General features: G+C 35.0%; 1 protein-coding gene across 1 annotated transcript in view; it reads right to left on the bottom strand.

The window, feature by feature from the left end:
* Positions 1-3,182: 3,182 nt before the first annotated feature.
* Positions 3,183-23,426, bottom strand: part of LOC142149639 (uncharacterized) — a 39,764-nt gene continuing 19,520 nt past the window's right edge. Inside the window, exons 5-7 of the mRNA XM_075204958.1 lie at positions 8,622-8,630; positions 3,790-4,225; positions 3,183-3,532 (exon numbers count right to left, since the gene is read on the bottom strand). Coding sequence (XP_075061059.1) covers positions 3,183-3,532; positions 3,790-4,225; positions 8,622-8,630 — 795 coding nt within the window. The remainder of the gene's footprint in view (positions 3,533-3,789; positions 4,226-8,621; positions 8,631-23,426) is intronic.

The following is a 23,426-nucleotide window of genomic DNA, read 5'->3' as shown; positions in this document are numbered from 1 at the left end:
TTACAAAACAATATCTATAACATGATATCTATAAATGTTTGTGTATGTCTCAGTATATTATTGGGCATAATATAATTACCTTACTCTGAAGATTTCTCCTTCTATCTCTTTCCCTCCTGATCATTCTTACTGTTCCATCCTTCCAGCTCTCCAGCCACCAACTCACTAACACTGGGCTGATACTGCCTATTTATAGTCATTCCTCCCCATCTCTCTTCAATAGTTCCCGGGATGACCAGAAGGTTCTCAGACTGTTTGTCTCCAGGTCTCTCATGTAAATCTCATTGACATGTAAATGAGGTATAAACATTCCTAAGGCCACTTACTACATGGGAAATTCTAATTAGACCTCAGCAGGTGGTAAAATCTTCTAATTGGATCGTCACAGTTTCTGGCATCCTGTTATGTCAACAAAGGACCTTTTGTTTATTATTGACTTATTGTCTATGCAGAGGGTGTGAGCAGAAAGACCTGTTCTAAATATCAGAAGTAACTTTGATTTCAGTATGATTCACCATGAAAAATGAGACATAACACACACATATATGGATCTCCAATGATTATGATAATATTTTTAGCACTGTGATGTATGTTTATATTTAGTGTAGGAACTAGCCTGAAAGGGGAGACTTCTGAGTGAGTTTGTCAGCTTAGCATGTATTACAATATGTGACACTCCCTGTCGTTCAACACAGAGTACAGCTAGAATATCATTAATAATATGGTTGGTGAGTGCAGAGGATCCTGTGTTTATGTAAAAAGATCCTGTATATTACAAGCAGGATAACACTCAGGATGATTACACAATCATATTAGGTTAATACATTTGAGCTGCGAGTTAATGCAAAAGACCAGAAAAATTGACAAATGAACGACCTCTGGATTAACTCGGTGCTCAAATGGATTAACCTAATAAATATGATTTTTTGTTTATTCTGAGTGCTATATTGTGTTCCCTGTCTCTGCCCCGGATCTGTACAAGATACAAGCGAGTGCTGCTGCCTTTATTATGTGTATACTATATAATATATGGTATAATATATATATTAAGTGATGTAAGGCTAACTGTCCTGTTTTCCCACCTCTCCTATGTCCTATTATCTCTCCCCTGGTAACACTCAGAGTAGACATGTCCACTTTAGAATACAATTCAAACTGCTTAACTACAAAGCCCTCAACCACTCCTCTCCGCACTACATATCCAAACTCATTTCCACACACTCCCACCCACTTACTCCACTCAGCCAATGACAGCAGCTCAACCTCCTCACTGATTCCCTCTTCCCACTCCCACCATCAGTATTTCTCCAATTCTGTTCCCAACCTCTGGAACACATCCCCACTCCCAATTAGACTATCAATCAGCTTCAAAACCTTCAAACGTTCCTTAAATCTCATGTTTTCATTCAATCCTACCAGCCCCCCTCCTAACTCTCCCACCTCCACATCCCCTACCTCAACTCACCCCACTCTGTTTCACCCACTCTGTATCCACCCATCCCCTCTAGAATGTCAGCTCTCATGAACAGGGCGATATCTCCTAGTATTTTCCTTATATAATTATGTTGTTTCAATTTATATAATATTGTCATTTTTGACTTGTCGTTTTGTCATTGTGTTTCATACTCTAACCTCCTGTGTGCAACGCTACAGAATCCTTGTGGTGCCTTATAAACAAAAGATAATAATAATGAAAAGAAAGAGTGAAAAAAAGGGCATAGTTGACAAATATAATGTAGCGAAGAACCCAGAGGTGATGTAAATGATAGCGACTACATGTTGCTAAAATCCCTAATATAATGTGAAGAGTGTCGTTATAACATAAATTATTTTGGTCAACATTATAGCAGTGTAGACAATATCTCAGTCAACATTATGATTTAGACATTTTACATTTCAAAGCTTCTTCAAATTCATTGTAGACATTTCTACTACATCCCTCTAATACATTTGCTGTATGTTAATAATGATAACTGGTCTTTGCAGTGTTTTTATTATTGGCTCTCATATTATCAGCATCACACAACCCCATAAATATCACCTCTGGTTCCATCTTCTAAAATATAGCAGAGTGCACAATATTAATTAATACTGAAAAAAGATGTTAGTTCCACAATCAAAAACAGAATTTCCACATGTATCATGATCAGATTTTATTCAACATCAAGTGTTATAGAAACAGCCGCCAGTAAAATAAATGGTAATTACAGATATTGTGTGAGCATTGTTCTTCAGTCTATATACAGGTCAGCGCTGTATGATTTGGATCACTATTAAAATACAAGTAGACTGGGGAGCAATGTCTCCTCCTTGAGGTTTATATAATAACATGGTGTGAAGAACAGGGATTTGCTGTAACCCGTAGAAACTAGATATCAGCTATTAGTACTCTGGTGTCATAAAAACAACAAATGTGATGATCTGATTGGTTATTAGGGGAATACAGCAACCAAGATAGCAATTGAACGGTATGAGGGAAACATTAAGGAGATGTAACAGAGACCAATAGGAGCACATGTAGTGTGGAACATGGCAGTGTGCAGTGTTAGTTTAGATATGTTCGGTATTCATAGCTCTGCCTGTCATAGAAGCAATCCCAGTACTGAGAAGAGCTGCTGGAACTCTCTTCTGGATAGAACGTTCTTTATTCTACTAGTTCCTTTACCTGCATGAGCAGAGCAGCAATATATTACAGAGCTCAGCTAGGGCTGCCCCATTGTCATTGTGTGATTGTGTAGTGCAGCCCTAGATCATTACAGTTAGACCTTCCCATATGAAAAATGCCCCCAAGTCCCCTTGCCAGACCCCTCTAGTCTTCTCTGACATATAACATGGCCTTGATGTTATATATAACACTTGCTAGATTTAAAAAAAAATAAAACTGCATATCCCCTATATGGATATTATGGTGATAGAACAACATAACTTGCTTATGATACATATGCTACATTCAGATCCTCAGGGTGACTCTTGTGTATGAATCTTCTGGTGAGTGACAAGTGCTCTTCTTTCAATTTAACACTTGCTGCTCCTGTGTGAATCCTCTGATGCTGTATAAGAGCTGGCTTGTGGGTAAAACTCTTGCTACAGTCAGAGTATTTAAATGGTTTGTCTCTTGTGTGAATCATCTGATGTGCAAGAAAACATGAATTATGAGTAAAACACTTGGTACATTCAGAGCATTAAAATAATTTCTCTTCTGTTTGGATCTTCCAATGTTTTTCAAGAGATGACGTTTGAATAAAACATTTGCTACATTCAGAGCATTTGAATGGTTTCTCTCCTGTGTGAATCCTCTCATGTCTTACAAAACTTGAATTTTTGGTAAAGCACTTGCTACATTCAGAGCATTTATATGATTTCTCTCCTCTGTGAATTCTGTGATGTGCATCAAGATTTGACTTTTTGGTAAAACACTTGTAGCATTCAGAGCATTTAAATGGTTTCATTCTTGTGTGAGTCCTCTGATGTATGGTCAGTTGTGATTTATAAGCAAAACTTTTGAGACATTCAGAATATAGATAGGGCTTCTAGCACATTATTCACCAGCAGCTTATTTGTAGAAGGTTTCTTTTATTAAAAAAAAAATAAGACATTGTAAATCCAAAAGAGTTTATTAGGAACTGATGTTTGTAGTCTGTATGACATGTAGATGAGACTATACTTTTGGAACACTCATGTTCAGAGTACAAAGTCCTTTCCCAAAATGTCTTCTGTTTTTAGTATGATCCTGTTCATTAATTCACCTAAGAGAAAAAAGTGTGTTAATGGTTAATTTAAATGGGTTCTCTCCTGTGTGAATCCTGTGATGTATTACAAGATCTGATTTTTGGGTAAAACACTTGCTACATTCAGAGCATTTGAATGGTTTCTCTCCTGTGTGAATCATCTCATGTCTTACAAGACTTGAATTCTTTGTAAAACACTTGCTACATTCAGAGCATTTAAATGGTTTCTCTCCTGTGTGAATCCTCTGATGTGCAGCAAGATGTGAATTCTGGGTAAAACACTTGCTACATTCAGAGCATTCAAATGGTTTCTCTCCTGTGTGAATCCTCTGATGTGCAACAAGATGTGAATTCTGGGAAAAACACTTGATACATTCAGAGCATTTAAATGGTTTCTCTTCTGTGTGAATCCTCTGATGTGCATCAAGATTTGACTTTTTGGTAAAACACTTGTAGCATTCAGAGCATTTATATGGCTTCATTCTTGTGTGAGTCCTCTGATGTAGTTGTGATTTACAAGCAAAAACTTTGTGACATTCAGAGCATAGATAGGACTTCTAGCGTATTAGTTACCAGCAACTTATTTGTAGAAGGTTTCTTCTATTAAAAAATAAAATAAGATTGTGAAAATTCAAAAGAGTTTATGAAGAACTGATGTTTGTAGTCTGTATGACATGTAGATGAGACTATTCTTTTGGAACACTCATGTTTAGAGTACAAAGTCCTTTCCCAAAATGTCTTCTGTTTTGAGTGTGATCCTGTTCATTAATTCACCTAAGAAAAAAAAGTTTGTTAATATTTAGAAGCCTTATACAATAATTAATCTACTTTAACAAAAGTAATGTTTGTACAGAAGACAAATATATTTTATACACAAGCAAATATGACCCAACCATTTGCAATTGTTTTTATTCTTGTGTATATTGCCACATATATTCATAAATAAAACTGTGGAGACTTATCTGTACACTCACAGATGACAATAAGCTATGATACATCCCTATAGGAGATTAAGTACTCTCCACATACTCACTATTACATTAGAAGAAAAACAGATCAAAATGAGGAAAGAAATCTTGTTTTTCAATATTTACTAATGATAATACAAATTACAGAATATAAAAAGAACAAATGATTACCCTAATAATTATAATTCTGTTAGGTTGCATTGCTAACAATACAAACATTGTAAAGACATAGACGCACCACACATATATAACAATACAATATCTAAAACATAATATATGCGCAATTGTGTTTATGTATCAATAAAATTACCTTACTCTGGTGATTTCTGCTTCTATCACTTTCTTTCCTGATCTTTCTAACTATTCCATCCTTCCAGCTCTGCAGCCACCAAATCACTAACACTGGGCTGATAATGCCTATTTATAGACATTCCTCCCCATCTCTCTGCAATAGGTCCTAGGATGACCAAAATATATTCTCAGACTGTTTCTTTACAGGTCTCTCACTTTCTTGGCATGTAAATGATGTATACACATTTCTAAAATCAATTACTATAAAAGAAACCTTGACTCATGGTAAAATCTTGCATTCTAATTAGATTATCATAGTATCTGACTTCCTGTTATGTCAACAAGTAGACCTTTTGTTTTTTATGTATGTATTGTCTAGGCAGCCCTAACTCTGATTTCAATGTGATTCACTGTTAAAAATAAGCCATAATATAAAGTATTATGCAATAAATACACGTTATCCTCAAGATAAAGGCTCAGATCTTGTACATCTTCGACCAGCCAAGACCAGATTTACAAAATCAGATGAAGAACACTGAGTAAGTCGCTAATAATAAGGGAAAGATACCAAGGTATTAAAAGTAGAATTAAAATTACCTACATACATTCTTAATAAACACTGTGAAGGCTTTCTCTGTATATCCTTACAAGACACAAAGCTGTGATATATCCGCACAGGAGATAATGGACTCATCACCTACTCACTACTAATAAAGCAGTTTACATATTTAGTTGTAGGTGGTGCTCCCTTGAACAAAATAGTCAATAAGTACACTTAAGAGGGCACTCTGGAGTCACATAATATATTATTTTATATATAGTATAACTTATATTATATACTATATATATATATATATATATATATATATATATATATATATATATATATATAAATAATATGGGGTAATTCCGCAATATAGTGTTTGGACTTTAGAGTACATAACCATCTCTATTAATAGACATATCATATAATGAAGAAAATTGGGTGCATGGTTTATAGTGAAGCAATAATTAAGCTATTTGCTGGCATAAATCATATGATGACCCTATAAGAATTTATCCAGTTAAGTTAACCATTGTTTTTATATTTCTTTACTGTGATAATTCTAAAATGCTTCCTAGTATAGGCAGATCTGTCTGTTGTTACTATTATTCAATTTAAAGCAAATATGTATTATTCCCACATGATAAAGAAACTACATCGGTATAAATACCAATGAATTATCCCAGTTATTCTCATCCTTTTTCCTTATTTTATGTGTTTCTCTATGAGGAGCTCTCCCAGGACAAAGTGATACTATTACAGGGAGGAAAGATAAATGATCTCAGTATTGAAGACTCTCTCAATCCTCACTAATGTTGTGACAAGAAAAAATTGTTTAGAACAAATATTTATTTATATCTAGTTTTCCCAAACAATCTATTACAATGAAAATTATAATATGATCAGTAGTAATAGAAGATATATGTGAGAATGTAACACAGGGGGAAGGACGTCTCTCCTTAGGTCATTGTTAACTAGTTAGTGTTCTATATTTTTTAAACAATGTTGTATTACATTTACCTTAGTGGTGCAGTGTCTCCCACCAATAATCTCTTATATAATTATAAGGTTCAGGTCACTTCTTACTTTATATCACATCTGACAGCTTCTACTATAGTAAGTAGAATGATTTCCATTTATTCCATAATTCCATATAATTAGCACTAAGATAACAATTTTCAATACAGTGTAAAACACTTCTCTATATAGTGCAAAATAAAACACTTCTTGCTCAGTCTATTAATCTGGTCACACTCATGGCCCCTTATGTCTGATATGGGGGAATCACTGATACAAATACATAGAATATGGAAGTGATAACTTGGTAACTCCCTCAGATTGTAGTGATACATTTTTTAATACTACATAATTATATTTTGGACACCTGAAGGGATGTAATTTGGACACACACTAATATACATGACTGTGAATGGGAATTTTCTGAGAATCTATAGGAAGATAAGAATGTATAAAACAAATTTTCAGAACATTATCTGAGAAATAGGCTTTCCTGTTAATGTTAATTACCTCTTGGAGAAAATACACTATCTGGAGTAGTGATAATGTTATTAAATACAGTACATATATTACACAAATTACACAAGAGTACTGGTAGATATATATATATATATATATATATATATATATATATATATATATATATATTACACACACGATACCACAGTACTGATAGGGAATATATATTATTGCCAAACTATACTTATTATCATGTATACAATGGTTGGCTCATAAAACTATTTGAACCATAATCTTAAGCAATTGTGCAACAAAAGTTGACTTTTATAATTATGGGAGATCTAAATTTTTCCAGTCCTTACATATATGACTCATACAATTTAGGTGAAAATCTAGAAATGTCCATAAATATGTTTATGTATATATTACAAACATAATGGTTCATGTATATCAAACTACACTGCAACCATAGGAGAAAACAGACACATATAATGTACAGTGTATTATCAGGATATTTAAAGATCAACACATGTAACACAGCTTTGTTTTACAATGTAATATTTACTAATAGATAATACAATGTGCAGAATATACAATGTACAGTAATGTACTCTAATAATTATAATGCTGTTAGATTGTAATAATAACTATATAAACATTGCTAAGACAAAAACACATCTCATAAGTACAATACAATATCTATAATATAACACTTATAAATGTTTGTGTATATATCAGTATATTCTTACTCTGAAGATTTCTCCTTCTATCTCTTTCCCTCCTGATCATTCTTACTGTTCCATCCTTCCAGCTCTCCAGCCACCAACTCACTAACACTGGGCTGATACTGCCTATTTATAGTCATTCCTCCCCATCTCTCTTCAATAGTTCCCGGGATGACCAGAAGGTTCTCAGACTGTTTGTCTCCAGGTCTCTCATGTAAATCTCACTGACTTGTAAATAGCATATAAACATTCCTTAGGTCACTTACTACAAAGGGAAATTCTAATTAGACCTTGGCAGGAGGTAAAATCTCACATTCTAATTATATCATCCCAGTCTCTGACATGCTGTTATGTCAACAAATGTCCTTGTTTAGGATTTGTCTATTGTGTAGGCAGAGGGTGTGAGTAGAAAGACCAGTTCTACATTTCAGCAGTAACTCTGATATCAATATTATTCATTGTTAAAAAATAAACTATAAGTAAATTATATATAGCAAATTAATTTGTAAAGGCAGATTATTAATGATATTCATCTAAATTAAGCCAGAATGATACATACCATAGAACCTCATTTAAAGCTATGAAATCTATTTAACACAATAGAAAACTAATTTTCAATTGTTATAAAGCAGGTGATAGCACCCTCAGGAACATGATTCAAAGATTATGTATACAATTATTAGAACTAGCCATTAATAATGATCATATATCAGGTAACTTAATGTCACCCGAGTTCACTTTAAAATGTCATTTATGGAATCTGGGATCATAAGGAGACAGTCAGTCTACAGGTGATAAATGCTGAGATCTAAAACCTTCAATTACCAGTGTTCTGCCTTAAAACAACAGGGAAAAATAGGTCTCACAATACATATCGAATTTCTCAGACCTTATGTCCCTCCAAGTACCGTGAGATGACACAGCTCAAATGTTGAAAGCAGAGATCTACTTATGAAAATAATGTGATCAATCCTTAGGGAGACTGTAGTAAGAACCTTGACACGTTTCTGTGCGGTTGGACTTTCATCAGAAGGAAGAATCCAGGTGACACAGTCTCAGTATTTATATGTGATGTATTCAATCACATCTGATCACTAATCACCTGTACAATGGAAAGATAAATGTCAAACTTTGAAACAATGGTGACAAGAGACACAACTAAATGTATCACATATATGTGTCACAATAAACTAAGTGGAAGCAACAATGTGTCACATTACATCACATAAATACAATGGGAGCGTCGATGTATCACATGTGTCAGATGAACTAAATAAACACGTAAGTCAGCGGCAGCAGATAAACAGATGATCCTCATTCAGCCACAAGTCTACATTGGTAAAAGGCAACAGAGATTTAAAAAAAATCTACCAGTTAAGTAATCTAGAAGATTTAGTAAAAAGATACAAATAATTAATAGTTAATTGGTAGTTTTTCATAGTAAAATTCAGAACACATTAATTGTATGACTTACAATACAGTGTGTTAGTAATTACACTGAGGCAGAGTTTGCTATTGAATTGCTATCAGGATTAGCAGGACCTCCTGTGGTTCTGTACACCGTGCACACAATATGCAGGCTGCTGACTACACAATAGAATGATGACCAAGGATGAATAACTGTATTAGGACATAAGGCCGCTGCAAACACAATCTTAGTATAGTAACAGAATGTAACAGTCTGCATACACTCACTAATAACTATGTACATTATACCATCTTAGTTATAACATTACACAACTAATAACTGTACTCACAGTCTGCCATTTAACTTACACATAACAGTTACTGAATACACATTGCCAGCTTGTTACATGTCACCCACCTGGTATAATTTATACATTACAGTCTGATTCATCTAAGAATGAAATGTGAATGCAATTTGTGTATTTAAACCCCACAATGCATCCTATGCATACACACGCCCATATTCAAAGACAAGTGGATCTCAAGACACATTTTTTTGAATCTGGGTATAAGTGCACTATGTCTAAGCAGTATTTGTCGTATGTTATATAGACAGAACAAACTGCAGGATACACACATGTATATGTGCAACATAAAGTCCCATCAGAACGCATGCAAACATGTGATACAATAAATTTAAAACCTTAATACTATAATCAATAAATAAAAATATAAATCTAATTATATTTTTTATTATTATTACGTGATACCACAGTAGTGACAGAAAATATATAGATATTATTATTATTATTGTGACTGGATCACTGTTAAATAACTTTTGGTAAAAATGTATTTGAAGTAAATAGCGCAGGGCACTTATTTCTGTAATTGCATTTGCACTCATTTTTTGATATTGTTTATATTGTGTGGATAGGTAATTGTCATTTCTGAGACCAGGGAAGAAATTCGTCTCTTGTCTAACTTTGCTATAGGAAATGCCTATTTCTGATGCATATATCTGACACAATGAGCCTGTGTTTACCAAGCCTTTGGTGTATTGTGGCTTGGAAAACTGTCTTGTTGTTAGTCCCTTTTGTTGTTCTGTGTGAATATGAATTCCGAACGGTCTGATGAAAGGCCACGTGTTAATTACATCTTTTGATGTGTGAGGTTTAACTTGGAGACAGGAAAGTTTTAATTTAAAACGTGCTGCCACATTTCCTGCATCTCAAAGGGGCAGGAAATCACAGCAAGGTTTTTAAGAATTTTAAAGCTAAGTATAAATACTAGTGACTTTGCAATGTATGTAAATTTATGTTTGTATAAACAGAGTATATCCTGATGCTAAAAGTAGCATGTGTCTGAAAGGTATAAATGCTCTGACTTGTACACTGAAATGTATCATTCTTCTGACTTCATCTGTCCTGACCACTGATACCTTAAATCAGTGGGAATGTCCTTGTCAGGACACTTGAGCAATAAAATATCACCCTGCTTCAAAGAACTGCTTGACAACATCTTCAATATTGCTGTTTCCTGTGATCTACAGATTAGACCCTAAAATCTAATCCGTTCTCTGGCTGTGTCTGCGGTTTGGACCCAAGCGCTTCCAGTACCATCGCCTGTGTGCTACCTGCAGCCCTGGTTAGTGTGATAGGCCAGGGGGAATCCATTCACAGCATCCCTGATACATAGTAAGAGGTCAGGAGGACCAGTCCAGGTACACCAGCAAGGAGACACGCTAGCAGCATCAGTGACCCAGAAGTAACGTGGTTCTAAGTGCCATAGGAGGAGCTCAGTGGTGGCAGCAGGCCCCTCCCACTGCGGCAGGAGGGGCGTATTCGAAATAACGAAAGGGAACGGTGGCAAAGTAAGCCCAGCCGGTTCCTCGCAACAACAGACAGGGTGGCATAGGCGGTCCATCCTGTCACAATTATTATTATGGTTCATTTGTAGGGCGCCACAAGGTTTCTGCAGCGCCGTACACAGTACACTGCTTATACGAGCTTAAATACTAAGGGAGGGTAAACAAATTCAGGCACAAAAGGGAGCCAGTGAAGCAAAGGGGAGAGAGAAGAGGGGTCAGGGGAGGATGAGCAGATGAGATGAGAGGTTAAGTTGATGGTGGGTAGGCCTTAAAGAACAGGTGGGTTTTAGGTTCCCGGTTTAAGGAGGATTGGGAGATATAATACATACATGATTCCACAGTACTGGTAGATAATATATAGATATAGTACATACATGAATCCACAGTACTAATAGAGAATATATAGATATATTACACACATGATACCACAGTACTGATAGAGAATATATAGATATATTACACACATGATACCACAGTACTGATAGAGAATATATAGATATATTACACACATGATACCACAGTACTGATAGAGAATATATAGATATATTACACACATGATATTGCAGTACTGATAGAGAATATATAGATATATTAAACACATGATATTGCAGTACTGATAGAGAATATATAGATATATTAAACACATGATATTGCAGTACTGATAGAGAATATATAGATATATTACACACATGATACCACAGTACTGATAGAGAATATATAGATATATTACACACATGATACCACAGTACTGATAGAGAGTATATAGATATATTACACACATGATACCACAGTACTGATAGAGAATATAAATATATATATTAAACACATGATACCACAGTACTGATAGAGAATATATAGATATATTACATACATGATACCACAGTACTGGTAGAGAATATATAGATATATTATACACATGATAACACAGTACTGATAGAGAATATATAGATATATTACATACATGATACCACAGTACTGATAGAGAATATATAGATATATTACACACATGATACCACAGTACTGATAGAGAATATATAGATATATTATACACATGATACCACAGTACTGATAGAGAATATATAGATATATTACACACATGATACCACAGTACTGGTAGAGAATATATAGATATATTATACACATGATAACACAGTACTGATAGAGAATATATAGATATATTACACACATGATATCACAGTACTGATAGAGAATATATATATATATATATATATATATATATATAACACACATGATACCACAGTACTGATAGAGAATATATAGATATATTACACACATGATACCACAGTACTGATAGAGAATATATAGATATATTACATACATGATACCACAGTACTGATAGAGAATATATAGATATATTACACACATGATAGCACAGTACTGATAGAGAATATATATATATATAACACACATGATACCACAGTACTGATAGAGAATATATAGATATATTACACACATGATATCACAGTACTGATAGAGAATATATAGATATATTACACACATGATAACACAGTACTGATAGAGAATATATAGATATATTACACACATGATATCACAGTACTGATAGAGAATATATATATATATATATATATATATATATATATAACACACATGATACCACAGTACTGATAGAGAATATATAGATATATTACACACATGATATCACAGTACTGATAGAGAATATATAGATATATTACACACATGATAACACAGTACTAATAGAGAATATATAGATATATTACACACATGAAATCACAGTACTGATAGAGAATATATATATATATATATATATATATATATATATATATATATATAACACACATGATACCACAGTACTGATAGAGAATATATAGATATATTACACACATGATACCACAGTAATGATAGAGAATATATAGATATATTACATACATAATACCACAGTACTGATAGAGAATATATAGATATATTACACACATGATAGCACAGTACTGATAGAGAATATATATATATATAACACACATGATACCACAGTACTGATAGAGAATATATAGATATATTACACACATGATATCACAGTACTGATAGAGAATATATAGATATATTACTAGAGATGGGCGGGTCCGGTTCTCCGAGAACCGAACCCACCCGAACTTTGGGTATCCGAGTACCGAGCTGAGCAGCTCGGTACTCTCCCGCCCATTCCGAATCCAAATCGAGGCCGAACGTCATTGTGACGTCGTCGGATCTCGGGACTCGGTTCTCGCGATACTTCAACTTTATAAATACACGCCTCCACAGCAATCCATCGCCATTTGACAGAGGGAGAGAGCAGGGTGTAGTCATAGGCTAATTAGAGCAGGGACAGAGAATACCATATTGTTCTTGCAATTGCTCTAACCAAAATCGCTAGTGCAGAGAGGAGGATAGAGGTTTATTATTTTTTCTTCATATTTGGCACTCCCCAGCGCTTTTGGGGTGTCCCCCATAATTGTGCATTAATATTTCTGGCTGTCAAAAGTCATATCTGTCAGCAGTATCTACTAAATAATTTGTAGCACACCTCAGTGTTTTTGGGGTGTCCTCCCTAATTGTGCATTAATATTTCTGGCTGTCAAAAGTCATATCTGTCAGCAGTATCTACTCAATAATTTTTAGCACTCCTCAGTGTTTTTGGGGTGTCCTCCCTAATTGTGCATTAATATTTCTGGCTGTCAAAAGTCATATCTGTCAGCAGTATCTACTAAATAATTTGTAGCACACCTCAGTGTTTTTGGGGTGTCCTCCCTAATTGTGCATTAATATTTCTGGCTGTCAAAAGTCATATCTGTCAGCAGTATCTACTCAATAATTTGTAGCACACCTCAGTGTTTTTGGGGTGTCCTCCCTAATTGTGCATTAATATTTCTGGCTGTCAAAAGTCATATCTGTCAGCAGTATCTACTCAATAATTTTTAGCACTCCTCAGTGTTTTTGGGGTGTCCTCCCTAATTGTGCATTAATATTTCTGGCTGTCAAAAGTCATATCTGTCAGCAGTATCTACTCAATAATTTTTAGCACTCCTCAGTGTTTTTGGGGTGTCCTCCCTAATTGTGCATTAATATTTCTGGCTGTCAAAAGTCATATCTGTCAGCAGTATCTACTCAATAATTTTTAGCACTCCTCAGTGTTTTTGGGGTGTCCTACCTAATTGTGCATTAATATTTCTGGCTGTCAAAAGTCATATCTGTCAGCAGTATCTACTCAATAATTTTTAGCACTCCTCAGTGTTTTTGGGGTGTCCTCCCTAATTGTGCATTAATATTTCTGGCTGTCAAAAGTCATATCTGTCAGCAGTATCTACTCAATAATTTGTAGCACACCTCAGTGTTTTTGGGGTGTCCTCCCTAATTGTGCATTAATATTTCTGGCTGTCAAAAGTCATATCTGTCAGCAGTATCTACTCAATAATTTTTAGCACTCCTCAGTGTTTTTGGGGTGTCCTCCCTAATTGTGCATTAATATTTCTGGCTGTCAAAAGTCATATCTGTCAGCAGTATCTACTCAATAATTTTTAGCACTCCTCAGTGTTTTTGGGGTGTCCTCCCTAATTGTGCATTAATATTTCTGGCTGTCAAAAGTCATATCTGTCAGCAGTATCTACTCAATAATTTTTAGCACTCCTCAGTGTTTTTGGGGTGTCCTCCCTAATTGTGCATTAATATTTCTGGCTGTCAAAAGTCATATCTGTCAGCAGTATCTACTCAATAATTTTTAGCACTCCTCAGTGTTTTTGGGGTGTCCTCCCTAATTGTGCATTAATATTTCTGGCTGTCAAAAGTCATATCTGTCAGCAGTATCTACTCAATAATTTTTAGCACTCCTCAGTGTTTTTGGGGTGTCCTCCCTAATTGTGCATTAATATTTCTGGCTGTCAAAAGTCATATCTGTCAGCAGTATCTACTCAATAATTTTTAGCACTCCTCAGTGTTTTTGGGGTGTCCTCCCTAATTGTGCATTAATATTTCTGGCTGTCAAAAGTCATATCTGTCAGCAGTATCTACTCAATAATTTTTAGCACTCCTCAGTGTTTTTGGGGTGTCCTCCCTAATTGTGCATTAATATTTCTGGCTGTCAAAAGTCATATCTGTCAGCAGTATCTACTCAATAATTTTTAGCACTCCTCAGTGTTTTTGGGGTGTCCTCCCTAATTGTGCATTAATATTTCTGGCTGTCAAAAGTCATATCTGTCAGCAGTATCTACTAAATAATTTGTAGCACACCTCAGTGTTTTTGGGGTGTCCTCCCTAATTGTGCATTAATATTTCTGGCTGTCAAAAGTCATAACTGTCAGCAGAATCTACTAAATAATTTTTAGCACTCCCCAGTGGTTTGCGCTCAGAATGGATTCAAAGCAGTCCACATATGATCTAAATGAGCAACCAGGTTCTGTCACCAGTCCTGATGTTAGTGTTCCCAGTACGTCATCTGGCCAAGGCGATGTCAAACAACAGAGTGTTTTCAAATTAGTGCAAAAAACAAAAACCCAAAAAAATTTTACTGTATTGAAGCGAAAAAGAAGTGTAACTGAGCAAAAGTTAAGTGACGATAAAAAAAAAATTGCAAGCATGCCATTCTACACACGCAGTGGCAAAGAGAGAATGAGGCCTTCACCTTTGGCTATTAGTGGCAGATCCCAAAAAGTTACCCAGCCTACAATTGGTGCACAACTACTGTTACGCGTCAAAGCCGAGCTGCAAGATAACAGTGAGGCATTACAGGAGAATATTTGCTCTGATTCACAAATGACAACAATCCCTGTGGAGAGTCCATCCAACAGTGGGATGTCTAATCGTGACCATTCTGTTAGTCTACCCATAAAGAAGGGCCCTTTCAGCAGTTCTGCTGATGTGTGCCTGAACAGCCCGAGTGTAGCCGGTGATACACCAAGTGAGGATGACACTTTGTCTTTAGAAGAGGATGTGGGGGAGATTTGGGTATCCGACGATGAGGATGCGGTTGATTGTGTAAGTCCTGCAGCAGTGTGGCACCAGTGGGAGCAGTTCTGGCATGTGAGGTTCTGGCACCAATATGCACTTTCCAAACACAAGCAGGGATGACGCAGGGGGCAGACCACAACAGTTTGACATCTGGGCTGGTTTGAAGGATTTGTCAAAAAAATGTGTGACCTTGACCATAATTCCAACCAATCCTACTATTAACATGCAAAGGATGGTGGAGGGCCTATCAGGGATTAAACTGTATTTTTCATAATTTTCACTAATAATGTTTGGGTGTAATATACACCCAAAGACGAGTGCTCAATTGCTAAGAGTCATTGATGGAGAGGAAGACAAGCAGGCTTGTCTGTAGAATTTACAGGCAAATTGTGCTGCGTTATATAGGTAACACCCAAAGAGAAGAGCTCCATTGCTCCATTGCTAATTGTAATTGCTGAAATAGAAATAATAGGGCTGACAGTCTTGGTCTAAATCTGCAGTTACATTTTATTGTACCATAGCTCATTGCGAAACTGGAGAGGTGGCAGGGTTTAGTGATAATCTTCCTCCAACAATACTAATTCATCCCAATATCCCAATATCATAGAAGTCTGTGTAGTATGATGTAATTGCTGATAATGGCCTTCCAAAGGGAATGACTAGTTGATTTTAGGGCAGAGCTGTCACGGTTTTTGGGCAATTCTTTTACAGCACAGCAAATATCAAAATGTTTAGCGGACTCATCTGCATCACCACTGGGTGTCTTGGGAAAGCAATTTCTTTTATTACAAGCAGTTGCCAGAGAAACTGAAGGAGAAGACGTCCCAACAAGATGTTGATAAGTCTGGGATCCTTGCAAAGAAAATTAAGTATTTCATCTACAATTAAAATATAGTTAGCACATTTACTTTGTTTTATTGCACACTATAATTTTATGTAGCACCTTTTCAAAATCTATTATTAAGGCAATCACTTGACTCAAGCTAACTGTGTCTGCACTTTCTTCACAGGTAACTACTTCGCTGGACTAAAGTATATTCCCCTCAAATGCTAGTCTTCTTGCAGCTGCTGTATTCTCCTACATGCTGTTGCAGAAACCACAAATTGACCCTAAATGTTTATGGACACAAACAGCATCTCCTGCATGTCATTTTTCAAAAGTTCTGTAACACCAAGTTGATAGTGTGTGCAAAACAGGAAATGTGATGGAATTCAGCCCCGCTGTAATGCTGGACCAATATTGGGGTCGTAATCAGAAATGACATATCCTCAGGAGACTCCAAGCAGGATTAGCCATCTTTCAATGACATCCCTTAGTTTTTGGAACAGTTTGTCAGCTGTATGCCTCTTAGTGAAGCTGCTGATACACAGAGTAGCCTACTTCTCAAAAATGTGATGCACCTGGGTACATGCTGCTGCTGTCCATGCTGGGGAAGGCGAAAGACCAACCCAGTGGGCTTTCACAGTCATATAATCTTTTGTTTGCCCAGTTCCGCTTGTACACATATCTGTGGTTAAGTGTACAGTGGGTAGAATACCATTTTGTCACCCAATAATGACATTTTTAGGAACTTTCCGGTACAGGAGAGAATAAGCTTTTCTAGTAAAATGGTATAGTGATGACATTTGCTAACAGGGACATAACACCTCAATTAAATGTCTTAAACCAACTGTATTAATAGTGGACATTGGACACAGATCTAACGCTAGCATAGTACCCAGGGCGTCTGTGATCCGCTTTGCGACTGGGTGACAGGTTTCATTCTTGCTTCCTCTTGCAGAGGATTGTTTACTTGCCAATTGTTGGGGGGGAAGATTGCAGGTGCTGGGATGTAGATGAGAGAAGGGAGGTAGATTATGCTGGAATGCTTGTTGTTAATTTTTTTTTAACCAAAGTTTCTGATTTTCCCAACAGTTTGCCAATAACTCGCTGAAAAATGACGAAACATGGATGAGGATCCCAGATGGTTAAGGTCCCTACCTCTACTGAGTGTGGCTTTCAAAATGTTACAAATGGATAGACAACTCTTGCCAGGATTCGTGTAAAAATAATTCCACACTTAAGAGGTGGATTTTTGGTCTTATGCCCAGGCATGACAATGGCCTTTTTGTTATCACTGGCAAGAACTGCAGCAATTTTTCTTTTCAAGTGTATGAAAATCATATTGTGACATAGGAGGTGTTCAAAATTGAATAAAAAATGACTGGAAATTAGTGTTACTGAGGTTAATAATAATGTAGCTACAAAATAATACCTAAATTATGTTATTTTAGCACCAATAAATGTAATTTTTATAACAAATTGCAAAACAAAACCAAACAAAACCAAAACCAAAACCAAAACACGCAATGGCGGTTTTGCAAAACCAAAACCAAAACCAAAACACGACGGTAATCCAGATCCAAAACCGAATCCAAAACCAAAACACGGGGGTCAGTGACCATCTCTATATATTACACACATGATACCACAGTACTGATAGAGATTATATAGATATATTACATACATGATACCACAGTAATGATAGAGAATATATAGATATATTACACACATGATACCACAGTACTGATAGAGAATATATAGATATATTACACACATGATACCACAGTACTGATAGAGAATATATAGATATATTACACACATGATATCACAGTACTGATAGAGAATATATAGATTTATTACACACATGATATCACAGTACTGATAGAGAATATATAGATATATTACACACATGATACCACAGTACTGATAGAGAATATATAGATATATTGTACACATGATACCACAGTACTGATAGAGAATATATAGATATAATACACACATGATACCACAGCACTGATAGAGAATATATAGATATAATACACACATGATATCACAGTACTGATAAAGGATATATAGATATATTACACACATGATACCACAGTACTGATAGAGAATATATAGATATATTGTACACATGATACCACAGTACTGATAGAGAATATATAGATATAATACACACATGATACCACAGCACTGATAGAGAATATATAGATATAATACACACATGATATCACAGTACTGATAAAGGATATATAGATATATTACACACATGATACCACAGTACTGATAGAGAATATGTAGATATATTACACACATGATAACACAGTACTGATAGAGAATATATAGATATATTACACACATGATACCACAGTACTGATAGAGAATATATAGATATATTGTACACATGATACCACAGTACTGATAGAGAATATATAGATATATTACACACATGATACCACAGTACTGATAGAGAATATATAGATATATTACACACATGATACCACAGTACTGATAGAGAATATATAGATATATTACATACATGATACCACAGTACTGATAGAGAATATATAGATATATTACACACATGATACCACAGTACTGATAGAGAATATATAGATATAATACACACATGATACCACAGCACTGATAGAGAATATATAGATATATTACACACATGATAACACAGTACTGATAGAGAATATATAGATATATTACACACATGATATCACAGTACTGATAGAGAATATATATATATATATATATATATATATATATATATATATATATAACACACATGATAGCACAGTACTGATAGAGAATATATATATATATATATATATATATAACACACATGATACCACAGTACTGATAGAGAATATATAGATATATTACACACATGATACCACAGTACTGATAGAGAATATATAGATATATTACACACATGATACCACAGTACTGATAAAGGATATATAGATATATTACACACATGATACCACAGCACTGATAGAGAATATGTAGATATATTACACACATGATAACACAGTACTGATAGAGAATATATAGATATATTACACACATGATACCACAGTACTGATAGAGAATATATAGATATATTATACACATTATATCACAGTACTGATAGAGAATATATAGATATATTGTACACATGATACCACAGCACTGATAGAGAATATATAGATATATTACACACATGATACCACAGTACTGATAGAGAATATATAGATATATTACACACATGATACCACAGTACTGATAGAGAATATATAGATATATTACACACATGATATCACAGTACTGATAGAGAATATATAGATATATTGTACACATGATACCACAGCACTGATAGAGAATATATAGATATAATACACACATGATATCATAGTACTGATAAGGGATATATAGATATATTACACACATGATACCACAGTACTGATAGAGAATATATAGATATATTACACACATGATACCACAATACTGATAGAGAATATATAGATATATTACACACATGATACCACAGTACTGATAGAGAATATATAGATATATTACACACATGATACCACAGTACTGATAGAGAATATATAGATATATTACATACATGATACCACAGTACTGATAGATAATATATAGATATATTAGAAACATGATATCACAGTACTGATAGATAATATATAGATATATTGTACACATGATACCACAGTACTGATAGAGAATATATAGATATATTGTACACATGATACCACAGTACTGATAGAGAATATATAGATATATTACACACATGATAACACAGTACTGATAGAGAATATATAGATATATTACGCACATGATATCACAGTACTGATAGAGAATATATAGATATATTACACACATGATATCACAGTACTGATAAAGGATATATAGATATATTACACACATGATACCACAGCACTGATAGAGAATATGTAGATATATTACACACATGATAACACAGTACTGATAGAGAATATATAGATATATTACACACATGATACCACAGTACTGATAGAGAATATATAGATATATTATACACATGATACCACAGTACTGATAGAGAATATATAGATATATTATACACATGATACCACAGTACTGATAGAGAATATATAGATATATTATACACCTGATACCACAGTAGTGATAGAGAATATATAGATATATTACACACATGAGTGCTATAGATCAAATTGAAAGTGATTCAGAAAGAGATCAAAGTGATTAATCAGTATTGTTGTGGGGAGTTAATTAAATAATATGTTAATAAAGCCCCTACATAATGTGTCCATAAAATCGGAATGATCTATAGGAAGGTTGCCTTCTGCGTGAAAAGGGAGCCCATAAAGGACATATCTATATGGGAGTAGACTTGGTGGATACAAAATAGTTATAATTTATTTTTATTTTTCTCATGCAAATAATGCAGTTATTTAATGCGCTGTCCTGGAAGTGGTCTGAGGGTATTGGAGCTGATGGATATGTGTATATAATGGAAAATGTGGGTTTAGTTTACTTAATTAGCCGCCATTACACAGTGAGTTGTTGTCCCTCTGGAGGACAGGAGACAAGGACATACAGCAGCTAGCAGGTAATACTATGTATGTTTTCTTCTACTCAGCAATTACTGATTGTCAGTAAGACCCTGTGCCTAATTCATCAAGCCATGCAAACTGAGAGCAATGTGCGCTTTAATTTGTTCCCAGTAATCGGCTCTGCAGACTCCTGAGTTCAACCATTAACGGATCAGAAAAACCTATTCAACTAATGTCACCTGTTAATAATATAGGCATTAATGGCAAAGAAATTAAAAAAGTTTTTTTTAATTGTTTTTTCCCAAGTGAAATACATTTATTAGGATGTTTGTAATGTCTACTGAACATAAAATAATTTTTTTACAGTTCCTCCTGATTGCAAACACATGTTATAGCATGCATACAAGACTGTCATCACTAGTAATTAGGACCTAAACTAGTCTTGTAGCTGGAGCAAGAGATACAGCAGAGAATTAAGTACCTGAGAAATTCCCAGAGTTTGAATCTGATGTGGCTCCGTGCGCTCGTGTTTAACACATCCATACTGTACATAGAATAAGGGAGAACGCTGCTGCCCCGCCCGTTCACTCCCAGAAATCGTAATCTGTAGTTAGTGTCCTTTGCGTATGAAGATGAAGTGAACATTGCTGCGTTTAGTTGTGATTGGTCCGGATATGCGCATCTGCAGATGAAATTTATGTTCTTTTCACTCCTCCCTGTGTTTATATTTCAGTTTAGGCAAAAAAGTACATTGCTAATACATTTGCTGTGTGTTATTAATGTGTTTGTTGCTGTGGGAGCCCATAAAGGACATATCTATATGGGAGTAGACTTGGTGGATACAAAATAGTTATAATTTATTTTTATTTTTCTCATGCAAATAATGCAGTTATTTAATGCGCTGTCCTGGAAGTGGTCTGAGGGTATTGGAGCTGATGGATATGTGTATATAATGGAAAATGTGGGTTTAGTTTACTTAATTAGCCGCCATTACACAGTGAGTTGTTGTCCCTCTGGAGGACAGGAGACAAGGACATACAGCAGCTAGCAGGTAATACTATGTATGTTTTCTTCTACTCAGCAATTACTGATTGTCAGTAAGACCCTGTGCCTAATTCATCAAGCCATGCAAACTGAGAGCAATGTGCGCTTTAATTTGTTCCCAGTAATCGGCTCTGCAGACTCCTGAGTTCAACCATTAACGGATCAGAAAAACCTATTCAATTAATGTCACCTGTTAATAATATAGGCATTAATGGCAAAGAAATTAAAAAAGTTTTTTTTAATTGTTTTTTCCCAAGTGAAATACATTTATTAGGATGTTTGTAATGTCTACTGAACATAAAATAATTTTTTTACAGTTCCTCCTGATTGCAAACACATGTTATAGCATGCATACAAGACTGTCATCACTAGTAATTAGGACCTAAACTAGTCTTGTAGCTGGAGCAAGAGATACAGCAGAGAATTAAGTACCTGAGAAATTCCCAGAGTTTGAATCTGATGTGGCTCTGTGCGCTCGTGTTTGGCACGTCCTTACTGTACATAGAATAAGGGAGAACGCTGCTGCCCCGCCCGTTCACTCCCAGAAATCGTAATCTGTAGTTAGTGTCCTTTGCGTATGAAGATGAAGTGAACATTGCTGCGTTTAGTTGTGATTGGTCCGGATATGCGCATCTGCAGATGAAATTTATGTTCTTTTCACTCCTCCCTGTGTTTATATTTCAGTTTAGGCAAAAAAGTACATTGCTAATACATTTGCTGTGTGTTATTAATGTGTTTGTTGCTGTGTTTTTATCATTGGTTATCACATTGTCAGTATGGATGACCACCTAATTATCACCCCTGGTTCCATCTTCTAAAATGCAGAAGACTGTACAGTACTCATTACTACTGAAATAGATATTAGTTCCACATTTAAATATAGAATCTCCACATTTTTTAATGTCAGTTTTATTAAACATCAAGTGTTATAGAAACAGCTGCCAGTAACATAAATGGTATTTACAGATATTGTGTGAACATGGTCCTTCAGTCTATATGCAGGTAAGTGATGCC

This window comes from Mixophyes fleayi, chromosome 4 (assembly GCF_038048845.1).
Source record: "Mixophyes fleayi isolate aMixFle1 chromosome 4, aMixFle1.hap1, whole genome shotgun sequence".
NCBI lineage: Eukaryota > Metazoa > Chordata > Amphibia > Anura > Limnodynastidae > Mixophyes > Mixophyes fleayi.
The sequence above is the reverse complement of the archived record's forward strand: the minus strand, read 5'-3'. Positions and strand labels throughout refer to the sequence as shown.